The 25,381-nt window shown below is 52.1% G+C and overlaps 1 protein-coding gene across 1 annotated transcript; it reads right to left on the bottom strand.

Annotated features, from left to right (window-relative positions):
* Positions 1 to 837: 837 nt before the first annotated feature.
* Positions 838 to 2,066, bottom strand: LOC103649941 (expansin-A9). Its single transcript, XM_008675629.3, has 2 exons — positions 1,851 to 2,066; positions 838 to 1,744 (listed from the first exon to the last, which is right to left on the bottom strand). The coding sequence occupies exons 1-2, from the start codon at positions 1,984 to 1,986 to the stop codon at positions 1,122 to 1,124; spliced, it is 759 nt and encodes a 252-aa protein (XP_008673851.1). The 5' UTR covers positions 1,987 to 2,066; the 3' UTR covers positions 838 to 1,121.
* Between the last annotated feature and the right edge of the window lie 23,315 nt (positions 2,067 to 25,381).

Consider the following 25,381-nt stretch of genomic DNA (forward strand, 5'->3'; position numbering starts at 1 on the left):
TGGATCATGACAATCGTTGCAGTTTCTATGAACATGTTGGGGCATCACATGTCTTGAGTAATATACTTTCTAGAATAAATTAAACATGCGATCCTCAAACTGTTACACCATTCTCATCTAGGTTCCTAAACTATGAGATTTTATGTGGGGCCAATTGCCTTTTAGGTGTGATTTTTTTTGGAAACTGTGGGAGAAATATCCTTTGGCCCTCCCAACACTGTTGGTGACTTGGAAAACTTAATGATTTTAAGAAGCCTTATGGCGTGTTTGCGAGAAGAGGATTGAGGGGGCTAAAATCCATTTCTATTCAATTTGAATAGTAAGGGATTTTAGCCCCCCCTCAATCTCCTCCGATCCACTTGCTCCCAAATTAAACAAGTCATTAGAGTTGTTCTAACTGGTTGGCTGGTTCGCTAAATATGGAGAGGATATTTTTTGTTTAAATATATTATTTAATTTGAGTCGGATAAATTGCTAACAATATTTAGATCTGCCTTAAGTGCAGTCTTACTTCAGATCGCTAGTATAACAATGTATATAAAACTCACTTGAATCTTATTTGGTTGTTTGGATATTCATGTATTTACCTTAATCAGCATATGTTGGAGTGGTTAACGTAAAATTTAAATTATGTGAAATACTTTTTTTTCTTGCTAAAAATACTCATTTTTGTTATAATCCTTCCGTCCCAAAATAATATTCGTTTTAGGGTGTTAATAGATCCATACAATATTTGATTTATGTGTATTATATATGTGTCTAGATTCATTGACATCTATTTAAATACAGACACAAAATTAAAGTGTTAAAACGACTAATATATTGGAACGGATGGAGTAATTTATAAGTTATTTTTAAACTTTTAGATATATAATTTGTTGTTGTACACCTAAATACATATAAAGCTATAGATATAAAACAGATTTAAACGAATTACATCTTGAAACTGAGAGTATGACGAAATTCATTAAAAATCGTCATGGAACTTCCTTTAGATGGACGTTAAAAAAATTATACACGTGTTTAATGTAAGGTTTCTCTACGGGACTTATGGGCTGTTAGTTAACACGGCCCATTCAGTTGAATGTGAAGTGATGCGGCCAGGGCCAACTGGGCCAACTCTAGTAGAAGTTGACCGAGGCCTGGTAGGTGCTGCCGAACTGCCAGTTCGCCGGCGCCACGTTATACGCCACAACGACCTTGCCGTCGTCCGTCTGCACCTTGAACGACAGGGCCTTTCCTGTGAGATAGGCCCCGCTCTGCCAGTTCTCCCCCCAGTTGCGGCTCATGGTGAGCCAGTCCGTGCCGGTTCCCATGACCCACGCCGCGGCCACTGCGCCGGCGCCGCCCACGTTGGTAATGGTCACAAGCTCGAAGTAGTCGTGCCCGCTGATGCCGAACCTGATCCCGCCGGACCGCTGGCACGGGACCCGGCGGTAGTTGACCGGGATGATGCCGGCCTGGTACAGGCCGATGGTCTCCCAGGCCGGCTGTGACATGTCGAAGTGCTGCCGCGGCGAGTTGCACCACCCGTCCGCGTCGCCGTAGTTGGGCGGGCAGAAGTTGGTGGCCGTGACGGCGACGGAAGGAGACCCCGGCTTGCAGTACTGCGTCCGCGACGCGTCGCAGGTGACGAGGTAGCACGCGCCGCAGGAGGCGCCGTCGCCGTAGAGCGCCGTGCTCAGTGCCGTCGTCTGCGTCCCGTACCCGGCGCTGTACAGGTCGCCGTACCCGCACGACCCGCCTGCGCACGCCACGCGCACGGCGCACGACAAGTACAAGCATCAGTGCATGCGACGAACACGTGGGCCAGAGTTGGCAAGAAAGTGGTCAGTCGGTGGACGTGTTACCCATGGTGCCGGACGCGTCGCTCCCGCCGTAGAACGTCGCGGTGGCCGGCGTCCAGTACTGCTGCGCCACTGCGCCGTCGAGCAGAGACAGAGAGGCGCACAAGCTGAGCAGCAAGAGCAGCAGCGCCTTCTCCATCGTCTCTCACACTAGGACGCTGCCTGCCAAGCCAGATCACTTGCAGTCTGTTGTGACTGATGCACACTGTCTTCTCTTCCGGCTGTGTAGTAGTTAGTACTTATAAGCTTGCAACTGCGGCCGGCGAGCCGACGGTTGGACGACGACAGCAGGGGTGATCATGAACGTTGCATGTGGCTTCCCTGATTACAAACGGATCAAATCGTATCATTGCTCAAGGGTCACGATTATGCAGTAGTATATAATTAAATACATGCAGATGATGCTGGCTGATTATCCATGAAGACAGCCAATGGATGAGTTAATTCAACCGATAAATCTACGCGATGTGACATGATTCTTCAATTCCTCCGCCTGAATTATGGTTTTGTGAGTTGTCCACGGTGACTCATGAAGAGAGAGTTTCATCTCATGTTCTCCAAGGTCACGAGCTGCCACCCTACACTTGGTAGAACTCTGCTCGCGATCCTATCATTTTCGCGTAGCTCAGGCGAGTTCAGGATATGCTCAGTTCCAGTTGTTTGACCTCAATCATTAGCCCCAAATAATATGGTTTTGCTTCGTGAATCGTGAATTAATCCAGGCGCCACTCCATGATGTTCTCCGCATAAGAATATGTTGCGTAGAGTCTACTACGTACTCGGGTCGTTGGGTCTTGGCCAATCATAATTAAAATTAAAGAACAGCGATAACAAAACCATGCTCAGATGGTAAATTTATAACAGTAGTTGTTTTTATTAAAATATAGGAAATTCTGTAATAATATAATGCGGTTTAAATACAAAACCCCCAAGATGATTGGGTCAGTAATAAAGCACACTTGCCTGAAGCACTCGGCAAGCCTAAAAAACACTAGGTAACTCTTTGCCAAGTGTGACACTCGGCAAAGAACTCTTGGTGAACTGTACATCGGCAACGACTTCTTTGTTGAGTATTTTTTGTCGGGCACTCGACAAAGACTTTGCCGAGTGCCACCTAATTCTCGGTAAATAAAAGTCGTCGTCACGGTGCCAGATGACGATGGAGACTTTGTTGAGTTCCACCGTGACACTCGGCAAATGCTTCCTCTTTGCCGAGTGTCTTCTGTACCGGCCCTCGGAAAAGAAGCCCCCCGTGGGCCCTTTTGCCAGTTCCTTTGCCGAGTGTATTAGAAGGCACTCGGCAAAGACTCCATCACTACATATGATATCATGACATGTCGACAAGTTTCATGATTTCATGATTTTGTGTGTTTTATACAATTTTAAAACAACTAGATGGCAAGTTCACGGTTGTCTCGTAAGCATGGTGCTCGAAAATTTTGTTCTGCTCCTGAAATAGGTCGTAACTTGTGCTAAATAACATGAATATCATCTTTGCATTCACAATTTTCATTTTTCAAGTGACTTACAATTCAAATCTGAATTATCCGAGGAAATTCAACTAAACGAATAAAATCTAATAGTTAGCAAACACTTTTATAATTGTGCTAAAATTGAACATGTAGGTCTATACACTACCGGAATCGCGTTCTTTGCCGAGTGTCTAAGACACTCGGCAAAGGCTATTTTACACTCGGCAAAGCCTTTGCCGAGTGTAACACTCGGCAAAGAACACTCGGCAAAGATTTCATCGGCAAAGGGTTCTTTGCCGAGTGCTTTTTTCGGACACTCGGCAAAGACTTTGCCGAGTGTCAAAAAGCACTCGGCAAAGAAAAACACTCGGCAAATTAAGAATCGAAAAAATTAAAAAAAAACAGCAAAACATTTTTAAAATTTTAGGAACAACTCTACAACCCTACCCTATTTACCTTACCCGTTGCCCTATCATTTTTTACTATTATTTTGAATCAAACTTATATGTTTTGTAAATGGTGAGATTCGAACTCGCAACCTCTCTCTCGCGCATACCCTCCTATACCACTACACTACTACACCAATTATGTTTATATTACGTTTCCATTCCCCATATACTATAACAAATCGAGAGTAATTTGATTATTTAAGGCACTAAATGAGTTTATTTGAAAATATGACCAACTATAAAGTTGCATAACTTTTTGAGATCTAAAAGTTTTATTTTAATAGTTTCTACATCCGAGACCGTTTATAAAATTTGAATTTTAAATTTAAAAACTTCACACGAAATTTTCAATGATAAGATGATTCCAAATCAAAAAATTGTCAACTACAAAGTTTCATTATATTTCAAGACCTACAACTTTTATTTTGGTGGTTTTTCCATTCGAGACAGTTTGAAAAATTCAAATTTCAAAATTCAAACATAGTTTTGCATAACAAGATGATTTCAAACTAAAACATTGTCAACTACAAAGTTTCATAACTCTTCAATACCTACAACTTTCATGTTGGTGGTTTTTCCTTTCGAAGTCGTTTTCAAAATTCAAATTTTAAATTTTTTAAATTCAGACGTAGTTTTCGTTGACAATATGACTTCAAATGAAAAAGTTGTCAACTATAAACTTCTATAACTTCTCAAGATCTACAAAGTTTATTTTGGTTGTTTGGTAATTTGTTTATCTCAGATGATGGTTCTAACAATATGCACAAATTCTATATGTCTCTCTCGTAGTTTCATAAACTATACGAGAGAGATATGGGTTTTATGAACAAATTTATTTTTATTTTGTCATATGAAGAAATGTTCAATATATAAATTGTACATCATGATGAGTTATACAAATTTGTAGTTGAAAACTTTTTCATTTGAATTAATTTACTACTTTAAAATGTGATTCTTAAATTGACTTTGCCTAGTGTTGGAGAAAAAACACTCGGCAAAGAGCTCTTTGCCGAGTGTTGTATTTGTGACACTCGGCAAAGAGCCCTTTGCCGAGTGTCAAAAAAAGACACTCGGCAAAGAAACTCTTTGTCGAGTGTCAAAAATAAAACACTCGGCAAAGAGCTTCTTCGCCGAGTGTTTTCTTTTACCGAGGGTTTTTTGTGTGGCACTCGGCAAAGAGCTCTTTGCCGAGTGCCCGAAATAAAACACTCGGCAAAGAATATGGCACTCGGCAAAGAGCCAAATTCCGGTAGTGATATATTATAGGAACACACCACAAAAAGTTTGGTGGGAAAAAGGAAAAAACATGAAAATATACTTTGCCTAGTGTCAAGAAAGACACTCAGCAAAATATGGATTTGCGGTGACACTCGACAAAGAAGTTAGTTTACCGAGTGTCAATGCCTGACACTCGGCAAATTTTACGGCCATCAACTATAGACGGCTGCTAACGGCCCTTTCTTGAGCGTCTCGTTTCTCTGAGAGTTTGACATTTGACAAAGGAGGCTTTGCCGAGTGCCTTTCTGTGCTAAGCGTCTCAGTTTTGGTAAAGGAGGTTGTTGCCGAGATTTTTATTTCGTTAGAGTGACACTCGACAAAGTATACTTTGCCGAGTGCCTGATAAAATACACTCGGCAAAAAGCCAAATTCCGGTAGTGTCGGTGTTTCGACCCCGGGGGGTCCCTGGACCGACGAGTAAATTGTCGCTGCGTGTCCCAGCCCAGATGGGTCGGCGCGAGATGGAACACAAGGGGGAAACAATAAGGGGAACCGCGGCTCGTGTTGTCCTACGCCCAGGGCGGATGCGCTTGCAGTAGGGGGTTACAAGCGTTCGCGAGGGAGAGAGAGAGAGAGCCTGCTCGCCAGCCCGTCCTCCCGCGCGGCCACCTTTTTCGTACGAGGGCCCTGGACCTTCCTTTTATAGACGTAAGGAGAGGGCCCAGGTGTACAATGGGGGGTGTAGCAGTGTGCTAACGTGTCCGGCAGAGAGGAGCCAGAGTCCTATGTACATGTTGACGTGGCTGTCGGAGAGGTGTTGGTGCCATGTTCATGTGATGTCGTGGCCGTCGGAGGAGCGCTTAAACCCTGTAGAAGCACAGCTGTCGGGGCTGTCAGGACCTTGCTGACGTCTCCTTGCTTCTGTAGGGAGCTGAGAACCGCCGTCGTCATGGAGCACGCGAGGTGTCATCATTACTCGTTTTACCGGGGCGAGTCAGATGGGACGCCGGTCTTGTTCCCCGTAGCCTGAGCTAGCTAGGGGTAGGGTAATGATGTACCCCCCTGCGACGTGGTCGGTCCGAGCCCAAGGTCGGGCGAGGCGGAGGCTCCTCCGAGGTCGAGGCTGAGTCCGAGCCCTGGGGTCGGGCGAGGCGGAGACCGTCGTTCGAGGTCGAGGTTGAGTCCGAGCCCTCGGGTCGGGCGAGGCGGAGACCGTCGTCCGAGGTCGAGGTTGAATCCGAGCCCTGGCGTCGGGTGAGGCGGAGTCCGAGCCCTCGGATCGGGCGAGGCAGAGACCGTCTTCAGGGGTCGAGGTTGAGTCCGAGCCCTAGGGTCGGGAGAGGCGGAGACCGTCGTCCGAGGTCGAGGTTGAGTCCGAGCCCTAGGGTCGGGCGAGGCGGAGTCCATCCTCCGGGGTCGAGGTTGAGTCCGAGCCCTGGGGTTGGGCGAGGCGGAGTCCGTCCTCCGGGGTCGAGGTTGAGTCCGAGCCCTGGGGTCGGGCGAGGCGGAGCTTCCTATGGCGCCCGAGGCTGGACTTGGCTGCTGTCAGCCTCACCCTGGCGGGTGGCACAGCAGTCGGAGCAGTGCAGGCGACGCTGTTTTCCTGTCAGGTCAGTCAATGGAGGGGTGAGGTGACTGTGGTCACTTCGGCCTTGTCGACTGAGGAGCGTGCGTCAGGATAAGGTGTCAGGCGATCCTTGCATTGAATGCTCCTGCGATGCGGTCGGTTGGCGCGGTGATCTGGCCAAGGTTGCTTCACTGCGAAGTCTGCCCGAGCTGGGCCTCGGGTGAGTCGAAGGTGCGCCCGTTACTTGAGGATGCCCTCGGGCGAGGCGTGAATCTGCCTTGGTCTATTGTTCCTGCCCGAGGCTGGGCTCGGGCGAGGCGAGATCGTGTCCCTTGATTGGACGGAGCCTTGACCTGAATTGCACCCATCAGGCCTTTGCAGCTTTGTGCTGATGGTGGTTACCAGCCGAGTTTAGGAGTCTTGGGGGTACCCCTAATTATGGTCCCCGACAGTAGCCCCCGAGCCTCAAAGGGAGTGTTGGTACTCGCTTGGAGGCTTTGCCGCACTTTTTTGCAAGGGGACCGTCCTTTCTCGGTGACACTTCGTTCCGGTGGGTGCGCGCGAGCACACCCGCCGGGTGTAGCCCCCGAGGCCTCGGAGGAGTGGTTTGACTCCTCCGAGGTCTTAGTGCCTTTCGTGATGCCTCGGCCGGTCTGGTTGTTCCCTCATGCGATCTGATCGTAGTCCGGGTGCATGGTCAGCTTCCGAGTTCTCGGGCTAGTATGTTGACGCTGTCAACGGTTTGGCCAGATCCGGGTTTGTGAGAGCAGCCCCGAGCCTCTGCACAGGGTGAGAGGACGGTCAGGGACTGACTCAACTTTTTTCATACGCCCCTTCGTCGCCTTTCCGCAAGGAGGAGGGGGGAAAACGCCATGTTGCCCTCGGAGGGCGCCGAACATGGTGTCTCCAGTGAGTTGCTAATGGGTGATCCAAGTGGACGCCCATGCCCCGTTCGATAAGGGTCGGCTAGTGGCCCAGAGGCGCGCTTCAGAAGTACCTGCAGGTGATTTGCCGGACCCGGTCCCGTTTGATAGGGTCAGAGGGCTCGATGCTCCCTCTGATGGGATTCCGTTACAGAATCGCTCCTGCTGGTCTCGGAAATATCCTAGGATACCTCAGGAGCGTAGCCCGAGCCTCGGCCATGTATCAAACGTACCCAGAGTCATCCCTCGCTCTGCGTGTTCTGAGGCGGCTGTCGAACCCTTCGGGGGGCCAGCCTACGAACCCCTAATAAGTAGTGGGCGCGGAGCCTGAGTGGCCTGAGGCGGCTGTCGAACCCTTCCGAGGGGCCAGCCTTCAAACCTCTGACCAGTAGTGGGCGTGGAGCCCGAGTGCTCTGAGGCGGCTGTCGAACCCTTCCGAGGGGCCAGCCTTCGAACCTCTGATCAGTAGGAGGGCTCGGGGCCCGCTTCCTTCGCAGAGAAGGATCCCTTTCGGAGTGTCCCCTTTCCCGGTCCCTGTAGCAAGAGAGAGAAAGGGGAAGAGGAAAAGGATACGAAATTGAACGACGTGGCGCACCTTTTTTTGACGCGGTCATTATGGCGGAGGTGAAGCGTCGCCCGCTTCGCCTGCCAAAGGTGTCGTCTGCCCTGCCGCGGAGTTAATGCGACAGGACGAGTGGTTCGCGGGGCAGCCATTGTGCATGCACGAGCCATTCGAGGAACGAAACACGGGCGCGTCGTCTTCACGCCGTGGGAGAGGGCTCTCCTGCTGCTCCAGGAGGGGACGTGAGCCTGCAGACGATTTGACCGCCGCTTCCGCTCGCCTGCTGCCGCCATTACTGTCGGCCCACTTCTGGCCATATCGACCGTCACGCCTTCTCCCGCGGCTGACTGACCCATGACCGGCGTGTTTGGCTGGCACTGTTGGTCCATGCGCAGGGTTGCCTCGAATCGCGGCACCGGTTCTGCAGTCGAGAAGGCGCGGCGCTGGCGCAAGTGGCGGTGCAGTTTTTCGCACGTAGTAACCGGCGCGCCGGTTACATGACGTGTGGGCCTGGGACTCCATGCTGGACGCGTCGAAGTCGAAAGGGTGCATCCCCGTGGTGCGGTTGCATGCTGCCTGCATGGCGGTCCTCCTTTTCACCCGCTGGTTTATGCGAAGACGGAGGAGTGCTTGTAACTGCTGGGTGGTTACACGCTCCGCGCGTGGCGGTTTGGCTTCTTCTGTCCTGGGCCAGCTTGCATGTCATGTGGGACCCAGCCCCTATGTCGTAGGGGGAGGACCTTTGAGCGCGTTGGTGAAGACTTAGCCCGCGACGCCTGAGGACGCGAGTGGGGTGAGTTGCCTTTAAAAAGGGAATGGCTCCCTGGGTGGCAGTCACGCCTTCGCACTCTCTTCATGCATCGCGCCCTTCCACCTTCCGAGCCCCCAGATGGGGTGCCCCAGCGTCGCCTTGCTCTTGCTGTCGTTGGAGGAGCGCAACTTCGCGGAAGTTGGCACCTTTCAGCCATCGCTCGGCTTCAAGGATTTTCATCATGCAGCCCGGCTGCATTCCCTCACCAATGGGCAGTTTGGTGGGGAGAAGCGAGCCGGGCTGCGACCTCCGCCCCGCCCTCAGCTTCAAGGATTTTCGTCATCCGGACTGAGGTGGAGGAGTGCACCGAGTGGGGGTTGCCTCCGCGTGGGTCGGTAACCCTTTTCTTCCCCCAGCGTTTGGGGGAGAAAGGCATCCTCTAGCCCTGCGGAGGCTTCCTCCAGCCATGCGGGGGAAGGCGAACTGCTGCTTCTTGGACAGGGTGCAGCGTTTCGTCCTTCGTTCGGGCGGCGGTCGCGCCGCGTACGGGCTGGCCACGTCCAGGTCTTCCTCGCGCCGACAGCCATGCCAGAGGGTTGCCCAGCATGTCGTACGCCACGAGGGCGGTGCTCGTGTTTTGGGGCGGCCTCGGCGAGGGCGGGAGTGAGGACCTACCGGTGCGCTTTGGGGCGGGCGGCGCTTGCTGGTGCGGTGTTGGCGGACAGGTGGACGCCGCCGTCGGTGCTGCGGTGGCAGCAGCCGGAGAAGGTTTCTCCGCCGACGAGACCGCCAACACTGCCCGCACCCCTGGACCTCCGTCTCCCTGGCTTGAATGGCTGGTTCAAGTCCTTTGTGGGTGAGGGCTTTTCCGCCGCAGCGTTTTCCCTAAAGCCGTTGCTGCAGCTGTCTTGTCGCCCGGGACGGAGGTCGTTGTCGCTGCTGTCAGAGCGGTTGCCGGTAAGCCGCTTGGAGTTCGTCGTCCCGTGGGCCCTCCGATGTGGGGGGTTGTTCGTACCCGCGGGAACGGAACCGGAGTCCCGTCTGTAATGGCATCTTGAGTGCCGGTGTATGTTCATTGCGGCTGTCGGGGCCTGAACATCTGTGTATTTGGGCATAAAGCCGTGTTTCTTCCTCATTTCGAGCACCAGGTCTCGCCTGTCGGCTAGCTGAACCGCTTAACCAAGTGTGAGTTGCCCTGCGCGGAAGGTGACGAGTGAGGTATCCGTATCCCGGAGGCGTAGGAGTCCCTCGGCTCGGTCGGCCTTGCCACTCAAGGCTTCTCTTGCCCAGTTAAAGAAACCCTCGGCCGCTCTGCGATGAGCTGGAGCCGGAGGCAGCGGTGTTAGTATGGACAGAGGCAGAGTTGGCTCGAAAAGGGGGCTTCGTCGGCCCAGGCCGAGGAGGCGTAGCAGCGGTGGCCGGAGCCTGGCCGGGTCGTCCACTGGCGGGATCAACCCCGGAGTCGGGCTGCCGAGGCCATGAGCCGGGCTGGTGTCCTCGGGAGACAGCTGGCTGAGGCCACGGAGCGGCCGGACAAGCCGTCTGCTTGGGCCGAGTTCCTGGAGGAGACCCTGGCGGCGATGGCCTAGGCGCAGTGCTGACATCTTCCTTCGAGGTGGAGATCCTTTGCCCGTGTTGCCGTCCGAGGCCGGGTCAAATTCCGCCGAAGGTGGAGACGATGCTGAGGGTGCTGCTGCTCCCCCTGCTGATGCCAGAACCTGCAGGAACAGTTTGTCTGTAGCATGCACATGCTTTTTTTGCGGCCGCCGAGGCCCAAACATGTCATTATCGTGTTATAAAGCCGCATTTCTTTTCCTCTTGTTTTGAGTATCAGGACTTGCTTGTCGATAGCAGAATCGCTTATCCGAGCGAGAGTTTCTTATCGCGGAAGGTGATGAGTGAGGTATCCGTATCCCGGAGGCGTAGGAGTCCCTCGGCTCGGTCGACCTTCGCCGCTTACGTGTACTCTTGCTCGTCCGCGGGATTCTGTTATCGATATAGTCGAGAAGGCATGAAAAATCGTTTCGGCAGAGAAGTTTTCGAGCGTTAAGACTTGTTCGGTTAGCAGAATCGCTTATCCGATCGTGAGTTACTTATCGCAGAAGGTGATGAGTGAGGTATCCGTATCCCGGAGGCATAGGAGTCCCTCGGCTCAGTCGGTCTTGCCGCTTACGTGTACTCCGTCGTTTTCAGGATCCCACTATCGACGTAGTCGAAAAGCGCGAAAGATGTTCTGGCCGAAAGACTTTTTCCGAGGAAAATTTTGACGCAGAGGGGGTTCCCCCCTTCTAGCCCCCGAGGGAGGGTCAAGCTTTGCCGAGGCAAGGCTGACCCTTCCTTGATGGTTAGACTTTACTTGTGTATGTAAATGAGGTATACGAACGACTTGAAAACATCTTAAGGGTAGAAGCGACGTAGCTGTCGGATGTTCCAAGCGTTGCTGTAGACCTCGCCTTGACTGTTGGCCAGCTTGTATGTTCCGGGCTTCAAAGTCTTGGTGATGATGAATGGCCCTTCCCAGGGAGGTGTGAGCTTGTGGCGCCCTCGGGCGTCTTGTCATAGCCGAAGCACCAAGTCGCCCACCTGGAGGTCTCGGGACCGAACCCCTCGGGCGTGGTAGCGTCGCAGGGACTGCTGATACCGCGCCAAGTGTAGTAAGGCCATGTCCTGAGCCTCTTCCAGCTGGTCCAGTGAGTCTTCTCGGTTGGTCTGGTTGCTTCGGGCGTCGTATGCCCTCGTCCTCGGGGAGCCATATTCTAAGTCTGTGGGCAAGATAGCCTCAGCCCCATAGACTAGAAAAAACAGCGTGAAGCCCGTGGCCCGGCTTGGCGTCGTCCTCAGACTCCAGACCACCGAGGGGAGTTCCTTCATCCATCGCCTGCCAAACTTGTTGAGGTTGTTGTAGATCCTCGGCTTGAGTCCCTGTAGAATCATGCCGTTGGCACGCTCTACCTGCCCATTCGTCATGGGGTGAGCTACGGCGGCCCAGTCCACCCAGATGTGGTGGTCCTCGCAGAAGTCCAGGAACTTCCTGCCGATGAACTGGGTGCCGTTGTCGGTAATGATGGAGTTCGGGACTCCAAAGTGATGGATGATGTTGGTGAAGAACGCCACCACCTGTTCGGACCTGATGCTGTTCAGGGGTCGAACCTCAATCCACTTGGAGAATTTGTCAATAGCGACCAGCAGGTGCGTGAAGCCCCCGGGTGCCTTCTGCAAGGGACCGACGAGGTCCAGACCCCACACAGCAAACGACCAGGTGATGAGTATTGTTTGCAGAGCCTGAGCGGGCAGGTGGGTCTGCCTTGCGTAGAATTGACACCCTTGGCAGGTGCGTACAATCCTAGTGGCGTCGGCCACCGCAGTTGGCCAGTAGAAACCTTGTCGGAAGGCGTTTCCAACAAGGGCTCGAGGCGCTGCGTGGTGACTGCAAGCCCCCGAGTGTATTTCTTGCAATAACTCCTGACCTTCGGCGATGGATATGCATCACTGGAGGATGCCTGAGGGCTGCGGTGGTAGAGCTCCTTTTCGTCACCCAGCAAGACGAACGACTTGGCGCGCCGCGCCAATCGCCGAGCCTCGGTTCCGTCGAGGGGTAGCTCTCCTCAGTGGAGATATTGCAGGTACGGGGTCTGCCAGTTTCGATTAGGCGGGACCCCATTCCGCCCCCCTCGACGCGCAGTGCCTCACCCTCGGCGGCCGAGGATGCCTCTAGTTGAGCCGAGGGTGCCTCGGGCTGAGCCGAGGGAGCCTCGGGCAGGGCCGAGGCCTTCTCGGGCTCGGGCGTGTCGTCGGTCTTGACGAAGGGTTGATGTAGGTCTCGGGAGAAGACGTCCGGGGGGACTGTTGTCCGCCCCGAGGCTATTTTAGCCAGCTCGTCTGCAGTCTCGTTGTACCGTCGGGCGACGTGGTTGAGCTCGAGCCCGTAGAACTTGTCTTCCAGGCGTCGAACCTCGTCGCAGTAGGCTTCCATCTTCGCGTCGCGGCAGTGGGAGTTCTTCATGACTTGGTCGATGACAAGCTGCGAGTCGCCACGAGCGTCGAGGCACCGAACCCCTAGCTCGATGGCGATGCGCAACCCGTTAACCAAAGCCTCTTACTCGGCCACGTTGTTGGACGCCGGGAAATGGAGGCGCAGCACATAGCGGAGGTGCTTCCCGAGGGGTGAGATGAAGAGCAGGCCCGCGCCTGCTCCTGTTTTCATCAGCGACCCGTCGAAAAACATGGTCCAGAGTTCCGGTTAGATCGGAGCTGCTGGAAGCTGGGTGTCGACCCATTCTGCCACGAAATCCGCCAAGACTTGGGACTTGATGGCCTTCCTTCTTGTCGTTGTCGTGGGCTTTGCCACCTTCCGCCGGTGGCCCGGCCTTGTGGAAGTAGCGCCGATGCATGACGCACTCCTCAAGGGTGTGCTTGACGGGACCCTGATGATAGGTGCACGACTCCTTGAGCATCTTGTCGAACAGGTTGGCCCCTCCGGGAGGCTTCCGGGGGTTCCTATGTTCGGCAGCGGCGACAAGATCTGCGTCAGCGGCGGCGCGTTTCGTTTGCGACTTCTTTTTGCCCTTCTTATTCATGCTGCGCTGAGCGGACGCCTCGGGGACGTCTTCCTGCTGGCGTCCCTAAGGCTGCTTGTCCTTCCAGAAGATGGCCTCGACCGCCTAATGGCCAGAGGCAAACTTGGTGGCGATGTCCATCAGCTCGCTCGCCCTGGTGGGAGTCTTGTGACCCAGCTTGCTCACCAGGTCGCGGCAAGTGCCGGCGAGGAACGCGCCGATGACATCTGAGTTAGTGATGTTGGGCAGCTCGGTGCGCTGCTTCGAAAATCGCCGGATGTAGTCCCGCAGGGATTCTCCTGGCTGCTGCGGCAGCTTCGGAGATCCCAGGAGTTCCCAGGGCGCACGTATGTGCCCTGGAAGTTCCCGGCGAAGGCTTTGACCAGGTCGTCCCAGTTGGAGATCTGCGCAGGAGGCAAATGCTCGAGCCAGGCTCGGGTGGCGTCGGAGAGGAACAGGGGGAGGTTGCGGATGATGAGGTTGTCATCGTCCATTCCACCCAGCTGGCAGGCCAGCCGGTAGTCCGCGAGCCATAGTTCCGGCCTTGTTTCCCCCAAGTACTTGGCGATGGTAGTCGGGGTCCGGAACCGGGTCGGGAACGGCGCCCGTCGTATGGCCCGACTAAAAGCTTGCGGACCAGGTGGTTTGGGCGAGGGGCTCCGATCCTCCCCGCTGTCGTAGCGTCCCCCACGCCTGGGGTGGTAGCCTCGGCGCACCTTCTCGTTAAGGTGGGCTCGACGGACGCGGCGATGGTGCTCGTTGCCGAGGCGACCCGGGGCCGCAGGCGCTGTGTCCCGCGTGCGCCCGGTGTGGACCGAGGCTTCCCGCATGAATCGGGAAGTTGCGGTGCGATGCTCCGGGGGTACCCCTGTGTCACACCCGGTTTTAGAAGGCAAACCGAATGCGAACCATGTACGTGCCAGGATCAGTTATTCACGTACACGGCAGTTACATAATATGGACATCATCACACAGTGCTCAAAATAGTATTAATAAGGGAAATAGTCGATTACATCATACGTCTGAGACGTCCATATAGTTCTTACAATAAATCAAAGTGCGGAAAAGAAACGTAGATAACGCGGCCTTCACAGGCAGCCGACTGGGGGTTGCCGCTAACCCACACCTAGAACTCGTCGTAGTCTTGGAACTCCTGGAAGTCTCCTTCCACAGCTTCATCTTCGCCTGAGCAGTGGTTGCAATGCTGACAACCTGGGGGGGGGGGGTTTGGTGTGTAGAGCAAGGGTGAGTACACATCAACATACTCAGCAAGTATCCTGTTTGGCTGTAGTGGACTAGCTTTATGTGGGGATAAGTCAAGCAGTTGCTTTTAGTTGGTCAGGTTATTACTTACTAGTAGAAAGCCAGGTTTTAACATTAACCCAAGTTATTAGCCCAATGTATCCTTTCCAAACGGAAAGAATACCACTTACCAATACCATAATCGTAATCAGAACCATCAATCTCATTGTCACCTGTACCAAAGTATCTCTGATCAAGTATCACTAATCTCTGGAGCTCCCTTGGCCGCTCATAACCGTGAGCACGGCTGATATATCAGTTTCATAACACTCTGCAGAGGTTGTGCACTTTACCCACAAGCCGTGATTCCCTCTTGCCTCGGGCCGATCAAACCCTTAAACACTACCAAGGTGAATAGGCAGGGTCTCACTACGTAGCTTTTACAAAGATTCCTCGGGGCTGTAGCCGCCCGTTAGGTTTCCTAAATGTACCGCACTCCTCCCCAAGGGACAAATCAACCTTAGCAGAGCGAGCCGCATACACCGAGCCCCATTGACGGCACGACGGCGAAGCGAACTACACCCCGGATCCTCTAATTATTCAGCTAAGGGCACCCCATTCTACCCTCATGGTTGCACTGTTTTCCCGGGCGGTCATCCATAGAACAGGTCCTTACGGAGAGGCACTCGAGAAACCGCTCGAGCCCCCTTAAAGCCACAAGTACAACATCATAATAAGAGAAGGGAAAACAGCGTATCATAGATAATCTCATCATGTTCATTGATTAGAGTTGAGCAATAGCATAAAGCTAAACAGTAATAATCCAACCCAGATAGGTAAACAAGGACATGGATAACAAAAGCTAGTCAATCCTTAGGTATAAAGGTGTAATGCGGGGGTGAATTAAATAATGAATAGGACAGAGATAGGTCAAAGGACACTTGCCTCCACCAAACGACTGCTGCTCAGGGGCTTCTCCTGCGAATTCCTTGGGCTCTTCGACCGGATCGTTCTCTATGCGATTGCAAACATACATACATCCATCCACATTTAATACAAAAGAACAGTACACCATACAAGGGAACAAATAAAGTGAGTATGCATCAAGTATGACATTCAATATCGCATTTGTTATGGTTAGAAAGAAACGGGAAAAGGTCTCGCAGGGGGTTAAATCTTATGCACTAACGATCAATTACAATTGGTTCTTAACAAAAGAATTCTGTTACATATACACTAATGGAAACCTAATCATTTTAAGTTGATCAACATTGCACGAGGTAAACAATTAACTACATGAATCAACTAGCATAACGGAATTTTAAATTAAACTTCCTATTTCAATGGCATGAACAATGATTAGCCTACCTAAAATAAAATAGCTATGAGCACAGAAAGTAAATAAAATAAAATAAAAAAAATAAAAAAAACAGAGGGGGGGGGGGGGGGTTGAACCGGCCCTAGGGGCGGTTGAACCGGCCCTGCGCAGGGGGCGCGGCCAGGGCGGGCTGGGGCGCGGCCAGGGCTGGCCAGCGGCCGGCTGGGCGGCCAGGGGGGCGCGCTGGGGGCGGCCAGTGGCCGGCTGGGGGCACGGCCGGGGCGGCTGGGGGCGCGGCCAAGGGCGCGGCCAGGGCGCGGCAGCGGCCGGCCAGGGCGCGCGGCCAGGGGGCCGGGCGGCTGGGCTGCCAAGGGTAGGGAGGAGGGGAGAGGGGAGAGGGAGGGAGGAGGGGGGGGCTCACCGGCGGGGGCGGCCGACGGCGAGGGGCGGCCGGCAGCGAGGGCGACGGCGCTAGGGCAGGGGGCGGGTAGGGGCGGCGGCGGCTTAGGGTGGGGGAGAGAAAATGAGAGAAAATGAGAGGGAGAGGGAGAGGGTTTGGGGAAAAAAAGGGGGGGATGAGGGGGGGGCGGCTGGGCCTTTTTGGGCCCAAGAGGGGGCGCCAGGGCGGCTGGGCCGGCCGGGGTCGGCCCACGGCGCGGGAGAGAGAGAAAAAGAGGAGAGAGAAAGAGAGAGAAAAAAGAAAGAAAAGATCTTCTCCTCATTTTCGAAATCCGATCTTTCTACATGAATGCATTTGCACTTTCAAAGCAATCAAAAGAAATGCAAGGTTCAGCATGGTGCATCAAACAATATAAAGTATTTAGGGTTTTTCTTACACGGGAATTCCAAACCGAATCCCGCTAGAACTTTGGAAAAGGTCAAGGTTTAGCGAAGGGAAAGAGAAAAAGAAAAGGTAACGCCCGAATTTTGGCGAGTAAAGAAAAGAAAAAAATCAACTGCAAAATTCGGGGCGTTACAAACCTATCCCCCTTAAAAGAATCTCGCCCTCGAGATTCAGGGCTGGCTAGCAAAGAGCTCTGGGTACTTGGCCATCAGATCATCTTCACGCTCCCAGGTTGCTTCTTCCTCAGAGTGGTGATTCCATCTGACCTTGCACATTCTGATGGTCTTCCTCCGGGTGACTCTATCTGCAATCTCAAGGATCTGAGCTGGCTTCTCAACATAGGTCAAGTCCTCCTGGACTTCCAGACCTTCCACTGGCAACTGCTCTTCTGGCACACGCAAGCACTTCTTCAACTGAGACACATGAAAGACATTATGCACAGCAGACAAATTCTCGGGCAAACTGAGCTGATAGGCCACTTCTCCTCGTCTTGCAAGAATCTGATACGGACCAATGTAGCGGGGTGCTAGTTTGCCTTTCACTCCGAATCTTCTGACTCCCCTGATCGGTGACACTTTCAGATAAACAAAGTCTCCGACTTCGAAACTCAGCTCTCTTCTTCTTGTGTCTGCATAGCTTCGCTGCCTCGATTGCGCTATCTTCAGATTCTCTCGAACCATCTTGATGTTCTCTTCGGCTTCAAGCAAAATGTCTGGCCCAAACACTTGCTTTTCTCCAGGCTGATCCCATTGCAACGGAGTTCTGCAACTCCTTCCATAGAGCGCCTGAAATGGTGACATCTTCAAACTGGCCTGGTAACTGTTGTTATAGGAAAACTCTGCATAAGGCAACCGCTTGTCCCATCCGGACTGATCTTGCAACGCACAGGCTCTCAACATGTCTTCAAGAATTTGATTGGTCCTTTCAGTCTGGCCATCTGTCTGCGGATGATAAGCTGAACTGAAATTCAGATGCGTGCCCAAAGCTTCATGCAACTGCTGCCAGAAATGAGAGGTGAACTGCGTTCCTCTGTCTGACACTATCTTCTTTGGCACACCATGAAGACAAACGATCCGAGACATGTACAACTCTGCCAATACTGCACTGTTGTAGCTGGTCTTGACAGGTATGAAGTGGGCTGACTTGGTCAAACGGTCCACCACTACCCAAATAGAATCGTAGCCGGCTCGAGTGCGAGGCAATCCGACTATGAAATCCATACCAATTTCATCCCATTTCCACTGAGGGATCTGCAACGGTTGCAACAATCCAGCAGGTCTCTGGTGCTCTGCCTTAATTCTTCGGCAACTATCGCACATAGCCACATGCTCTGCGATTTCCCTCTTCATTCCGTACCACCAGAATTTCTTCTTCAGATCCTGATACATCTTCTCACTGCCAGGGTGAATCGAATAAGCTGTCTCATGAGCTTCCTTAAGAATCAACTCCCGAATGGACTGGACATTGGGAACACATAAGCGGTCTTTGAACCATATCACGCCTTCTGCATCTTCTCGAAAATCTTTGCCTTTGCCATCTAGAATCAATCGCCGAATCTCACTGATTTTCTCATCATTCTTCTGCGCTTCTTTGATTTCGCGCTCCAAGGTAGGTTCCAACTCAACTGTGACTCCTCGCGAATTGTTCAGAAATCCGAGACTCAACCTGTCAAACTCTTTGGCCAACTCATAAGGCATCGGGCGAGCGACCATCAGATTGACTTGACTCTTTCTGCTCAAAGCATCTGCCACTACGTTTGCTTTGCCTGGATGGTAATGAATCTCCAACTCATAGTCTTTGATCAGCTCTAACCATCTTCGTTGCCTCATGTTCAACTCTGACTGAGTGAATATGTACTTCAGACTCTTGTGGTCTGTGTAAACATCGCGTTTCTGTCCATACAGATAGTGCCTACATGTCTTCAGTGCGTGAACCACTGCTGCCAACTCTAGATCATGGATTGGGTAATTCTTCTCATGAACCTTCAACTATCGGGACGAGTAAGCCACAACTCTTCCCTCTTGCATCAACACACATCCCAAACCTGTGTAGCAAGCATCACAATACACCGAAAAGGGCTTGTGCACATCAGGCAAGACTAGGACAGGCGCTGTAGTCAACTTCTCTTTCAGCGCTTCAAAGGCCTCTTGACATTTCTGGGTCCACTTGAACTCAACTTTGTTGCCTAGCAACGCTGTCATTGGTTTCGCAATCTTCGAAAACCCTTCAATGAATCGCCGATAATATCCGGCCATTCCAATGAAACTCTTGATTCCTCTAGCATCTGTTGGCGCTTTCCAGTTCAAAATGTCTGCCACTTTCTTCGGATCCACAGCCAATCCTTCTTTGTTGATTATGTGACCCAAGAACAGGACTTCACTGATCCAGAACTCACATTTACTCAACTTTGCATACAACTGGTGCTCTCGCAATCTCTGCAACACCATCCTCAAATGATCTGCATGCTCTTCTTCGCTTTGAGAATAAACCAGAATATCATCAATGAATACCACCACAAACTTATCAAGGTAATCCATGAATACGCTGTTCATCAAGTTCATGAAGAATGCTGGCGCATTGGTCAAACCAAAAGACATCACAGTGAACTCATACAAACCATACTTGGAAATGAATGCCGTCTTCGGAATGTCCGAAGGTCGGATCCTGAGCTGATGATAACCTGACCTCAGATCAATCTTGGAGAACACACTGGCTCCTCTCAACTGGTCGAACAGATCTTCTATTCTGGGCAAAGGATACTTGTTCTTGATCGTGACCTCATTCAAAGCTCGATAATCAATACACATCCTCTTGGTGCCATCTTTCTTCTCCACAAATAGGACAGGGGCGGCCCAAGGCGAGGTGCTTGGCCGAATGTAACCTTTCTCTGACAGCTCATCAATTTGCTTCTTAAGTTCATCCAACTCTGGTCCAGATATTCTGTAAGCTCTCTTAAAGATGGGGGCGGTTCCAGGAAGAAGCTCTATAGCAACCTCAACTTTCCGCTCTGGCGGCATACCCGGTAAGTCCTTTGGAAACACATCTGGGAATTTGGACACAACCTTGATACTTTCAATTGGGTCTGCTTCACTGCTATCGACAGCTGTCTGATAACAACTTCCTTTCTTTGGCTCAGGCGGGACTAACTCAGTCACCATTTCCTCTCCTAGTGGGGACACCAACTTGATTGTCCTTTTATCACAACTGATAACTGCCTGATACTTATCTAGCCAATTCATCCCTAGGATGACATCTATTCCCTGAGTACCCATTACTATAAGGTTGGCGGGAAATGCTATCCCCCTTATTTTCACACTTATATTCAAACAAATGCTATCGGCTCGAATTCTACCACCGGCTGAGTCAATTTGAATGGGGGTTGACATGGTAGTAATTGGAAGATTATGTGCTTCTACCCATGATGCAGTAATGAAAGAATGCGTTGCTCCAGTATCAAATAACACTTCTGCAATATGGGAGTCGACTGGGAACATACCTACTATCATGCCGGGGGTCTCCTGAACTGCTTCAGCTTCCAAGTGGTTCAGTCTTCCATGATTATAGCGCGGCTGAGAGCGATTGCCTGATCCAGGCTGAGGCACATTCTGCTTCGCTGGGGCATTGGGGCCTGACTGCTGCTGGGCTGCCTTCTTCGGACATTGCATCACCCAGTGGCCTTGCTCTCCACAGTGGAAACATGCCCTGTTTCCAACTTGAGCTGGTATTGCCTGATTGCTCTGCTGGGTTGCTGGGGCAGGAAGACGAGGTGTCTGCTGATTCTGCCTTTGAAACTAACCTCCTGACTGATTGCTCTGACGGTTCTGGTACGGGTGCTGAGGATACTGCCTTTGGAACTGCTGATGCTGCTGACGCTGCTGAGGTGGACGCTGGTTCTGCCTGAACTGCTGAGGTTGATTGCCTGAAAAACGAGGGCGGCTGCTGCTGCTTCCAGGCTGGGGTCCACTGATCTTGCGCTTACGATCCTCCATCTCCTTCCTCTTTCTCTCTGTCATGATCGCTCTATCAATCAGGTGCTGGAATGTCGGGAAGGTGTGATTCATCAGTTGGTACTGCAGAGGGTCGACCAAGCCTCTCAGAAAACGGTATTGTCGCTTGGCGTCAGTGTTGACATCCTCAGGAGCATAGCGAGACAATTGCAGAAACCTGTCTCGATACTCACTGACAGATGATGACCCTTGCTTAAGGGCCAGGAACTCCTCCTTCTTCACTGTCATCAGACCTGCAGGAACATGGTACTGACGAAAGCTACCTCTGAACTCTTCCCAGGTGATGGCGTCGGGGTTGGCATGGGTGGCGAGGTAAGACTCCCACCATGACTGGGCTGCTCCTCTCAACAGACGGGGACCATACAAGACTTTCTCCCTGTCATCGCACTGAGCGGTATGCAACTCCCGCTCCACAGTGCGCAGCCAGTCTTCAGCATCCATGGGATCAGAAGAGTGAGCGAACGTTGGTGGATGACCTCTCATGAATTCAGCACGCTTGTCTCTAGGCATCTGAGGCTGAGGCTGAGGTGGTACCTGCTGCTGTTGCTGCTGCTGCTGCTGAATGGCGGCCAAAGTCTGACCGATGGCTTGAACTGCTTGAGTCTGCATCAGAAACATCTGCTCGATGGACATCGGGGGCGGGGGCGGCAGCTGCTGCTGCTGGGGCGCCTCCTCCTGTTGAGCGGCTCGCTCCTGCTGAGCACGCCTTCCTCCTCTGCGCCTATTCTCTGACATCTGCAGAATGCAACTACACATCAGAACTGATCTGGCAAATCTTGCAGCATAAGAAAAGAGTATAGAATTCTTCAACAGCACTGAACAGATGAGCATCTTCACTGATCTCCAACACAGACCACACAGCTTCTCAGATAAAGAGGAAAGTGGAATAAAAGGTTTCCCAACTATATAACTAACTTTATTAACATAATAGGTAAACCAAAATGCAGGGGATACCCACACTCTGGTGACAATCATTACAAAGATCCAAACCAAACAAAGTTCATCATGACAAACATAACGCACAGGATATAGCAAACTACCCTGTCTAACTAAGACTAACTAAAACTGAGACTAACGCTAAGACTGAAGCTTCTACGTATATATATTTCGTATTAATTACAAGATCCAACTCTAACGATCTATGGTTCTAGAGTTATCTTGGTCTTGCAGTCGGGGTTGCCATAAGACTGGTGTCCACGCTGAGGTGAGCGGTACGGGTGCTGAGTCCCAACGGGAGCGGGGGAACCACCATCCAAATAACGACGTTCCGCGCGCTCAGCCCGCAGCAGGGCGATCTCAGCACGAGCCCTACTCAGCTCGTCTAATGCATGGTCCAGCTCCGTGTTTAGCACGGCGGCTAGGTTGACTGTGCTGCTCAACCTAGGATTGCCCTCACCGACGGGTGAGACAATCACGCCTCCTGTGCTGCCAGATGGACGGCGGGGGTAATACTTCAGGTCAAGACCGTCAGCTGCCCCACCGAAAACCAAGCAGTAGTGCGAAAGCGCACGCCGTGCAGCATCTTGCATGGCTGCCTCAGCTGAGTCCCGTTCAGAGATAGAATAGTGCTCTGAGCAGGCCTCCGCACCCTGGAGACTGTTCTCCGGGCAGCGCACCAAGCAAGTTGCCTCCCAGCGGTCCGGGTAGACCCCGCGACTGTGCTGGTAGACCACACAGCGATACTCGATGGACCAAGTATGCCGGTCAAATGCCCGACGTAGCAGGGTGTCGAGCGCATCGTGGAAGTGACACCCGCGAGCAGCGTCGCGAGTGATGGGTCGAGCAACCCATCCTTCCGGCTCAGGGTTAGCAGAGAAGTCGGTGTCGTGGCTCGAGCTGTCGTCGCCATCTCCGTCGTCTGGGTCTCCTCCAGCAGCTACTCCAGAAGCTAGGGCGCCCAGTGGTGGTGCAGGGGGCGGCTCCAGAGGAAGCACAGGGGAGCAGCTCCTCACAGACTCTATCTCCTGGTGGAGCGAGAAGGAAGAGCTCTGCTGCTCCTGTCGTCGACGCTCCTGCTCCTCACGCAGGCGGTGGTGTAGTCTCTCCAAGTGGCTGGACTGTCCGGCCACGGGACGGCGAAGCGGACGCTCAGCAAGGCGGGAGGGTAAGAAGGGGATGACTGACTTTCGTGCAGTGTGTCTAAGTCGAGCCATCTACAAAAGACATTGCAAGCAAAAGGGTGAGAACGGAATTAATATGACCAGCAAATAATGAATCATAAGTAAATGAAGGATTAGAATAAAACATGATTTTCAGCAAGGTATTATATATAGTAGAACATAGGTTTGGTCGGTAGGACCAACTTTTGAAGGGATATCAAAGTCAAGGCAGAGACAGAGGTCTATAGTCCTTAGAACGACCATTCTACTCTAGGTTAGCGGTCCTACAGTCAGCACGGCTCTGATACCACTTATGTCACACCCGGTTTTAGAAGGCAAACCGAATGCGAACCATGTACGTGCCAGGATCAGTTATTCACGTACACGGCAGTTACATAATATGGACATCATCACACAGTGCTCAAAATAGTATTAATAAGGGAAATAGTCGATTACATCATACGTCTGAGACGTCCATATAGTTCTTACAATAAATCAAAGTGCGGAAAAGAAACGTAGATAACGCGGCCTTCACAGGCAGCCGACTGGGGGTTGCCGCTAACCCACACCTAGAACTCATCGTAGTCTTGGAACTCCTGGAAGTCTCCTTCCACAGCTTCATCTTCGCCTGAGCAGTGGTTGCAATGCTGACAACCTGGGGGGGGTTTGGTGTGTAGAGCAAGGGTGAGTACACATCAACATACTCAGCAAGTATCCTGTTTGGCTGTAGTGGACTAGCTTTATGTGGGGATAAGTCAAGCAGTTGCTTTTAGTTGGTCAGGTTATTACTTACTAGTAGAAAGCCAGGTTTTAACATTAACCCAAGTTATTAGCCCAATGTATCCTTTCCAAACGGAAAGAATACCACTTACCAATACCATAATCGTAATCAGAACCATCAATCTCATTGTCACCTGTACCAAAGTATCTCTGATCAAGTATCACTAATCTCTGGAGCTCCCTTGGCCGCTCATAACCGTGAGCACGGCTGATATATCAGTTTCATAACACTCTGCAGAGGTTGTGCACTTTACCCACAAGCCGTGATTCCCTCTTGCCTCGGGCCGATCAAACCCTTAAACACTACCAAGGTGAATAGGCAGGGTCTCACTACGTAGCTTTTACAAAGATTCCTCGGGGCTGTAGCCGCCCGTTAGGTTTCCTAAATGTACCGCACTCCTCCCCAAGGGACAAATCAACCTTGGCAGAGCGAGCCGCATACACCGAGCCCCATTGACGGCACGACGGCGAAGCGAACTACACCCCGGATCCTCTAATTATTCAGCTAAGGGCACCCCATTCTACCCTCATGGTTGCACTGTTTTCCCGGGCGGTCATCCATAGAACAGGTCCTTACGGAGAGGCACTCGAGAAAACGCTCGAGCCCCCTTAAAGCCACAAGTACAACATCATAATAAGAGAAGGGAAAACAGCGTATCATAGATAATCTCATCATGTTCATTGATTAGAGTTGAGCAATAGCATAAAGCTAAACAGTAATAATCCAACCCAGATAGGTAAACAAGGACATGGATAACAAAAGCTAGTCAATCCTTAGGTATAAAGGTGTAATGCGGGGGTGAATTAAATAATGAATAGGACAGAGATAGGTCAAAGGACACTTGCCTCCACCAAACGACTGCTGCTCAGGGGCTTCTCCTGCGAATTCCTCGGGCTCTTCGACCGGATCGTTCTCTATGCGATTGCAAACATACATACATCCATCCACATTTAATACAAAAGAACAGTACACCATACAAGGGAACAAATAAAGTGAGTATGCATCAAGTATGACATTCGATATCGCATTTGTTATGGTTAGAAAGAAACGGGAAAAGGTCTCGCAGGGGGTTAAATCTTATGCACTAACGATCAATTACAATTGGTTCTTAACAAAAGAATTCTGTTACATATACACTAATGGAAACCTAATCATTTTAAGTTGATCAACATTGCACGAGGTAAACAATTAACTACATGAATCAACTAGCATAACAGAATTTTAAATTAAACTTCCTATTTCAATGGCATGAACAATGATTAGCCTACCTAAAATAAAATAGCTATGAGCACAGAAAGTAAATAAAATAAAATAAAAAAATAAAAAAACAGAGGGGGGGCGGTTGAACCGGCCCTAGGGGCGGTTGAACCGGCCCTGCGCAGGGGGCGCGGCCAGGGCGGGCTGGGGCGCGGCCAGGGCTGGCCAGCGGCCGGCTGGGCGGCCAGGGGGGCGCGCCGGGGGCGGCCAGCGGCCGGCTGGGGGCACGGCCGGGGCGGCTGGGGGCGCGGCCAAGGGCGCGGCAGCGGCCGGCCAGGGCGCGCGGCCAGGGGGCCGGGCGGCTGGGCTGCCAAGGGGAGGGAGGAGGGGAGAGGGGAGAGGGAGGGAGGAGGGGGGGCTCACCGGCGGGGGCGGCCGACGGCGAGGGGCGGCCGGCAGCGAGGGCGACGGCGCTAGGGCAGGGGGCGGGTAGGGGCGGCGGCGGCTTAGGGTGGGGGAGAGAAAATGAGAGAAAATGAGAGGGAGAG

Source organism: Zea mays, chromosome 3, assembly GCF_902167145.1.
Source record: "Zea mays cultivar B73 chromosome 3, Zm-B73-REFERENCE-NAM-5.0, whole genome shotgun sequence".
Taxonomy (NCBI): domain Eukaryota; kingdom Viridiplantae; phylum Streptophyta; class Magnoliopsida; order Poales; family Poaceae; genus Zea; species Zea mays.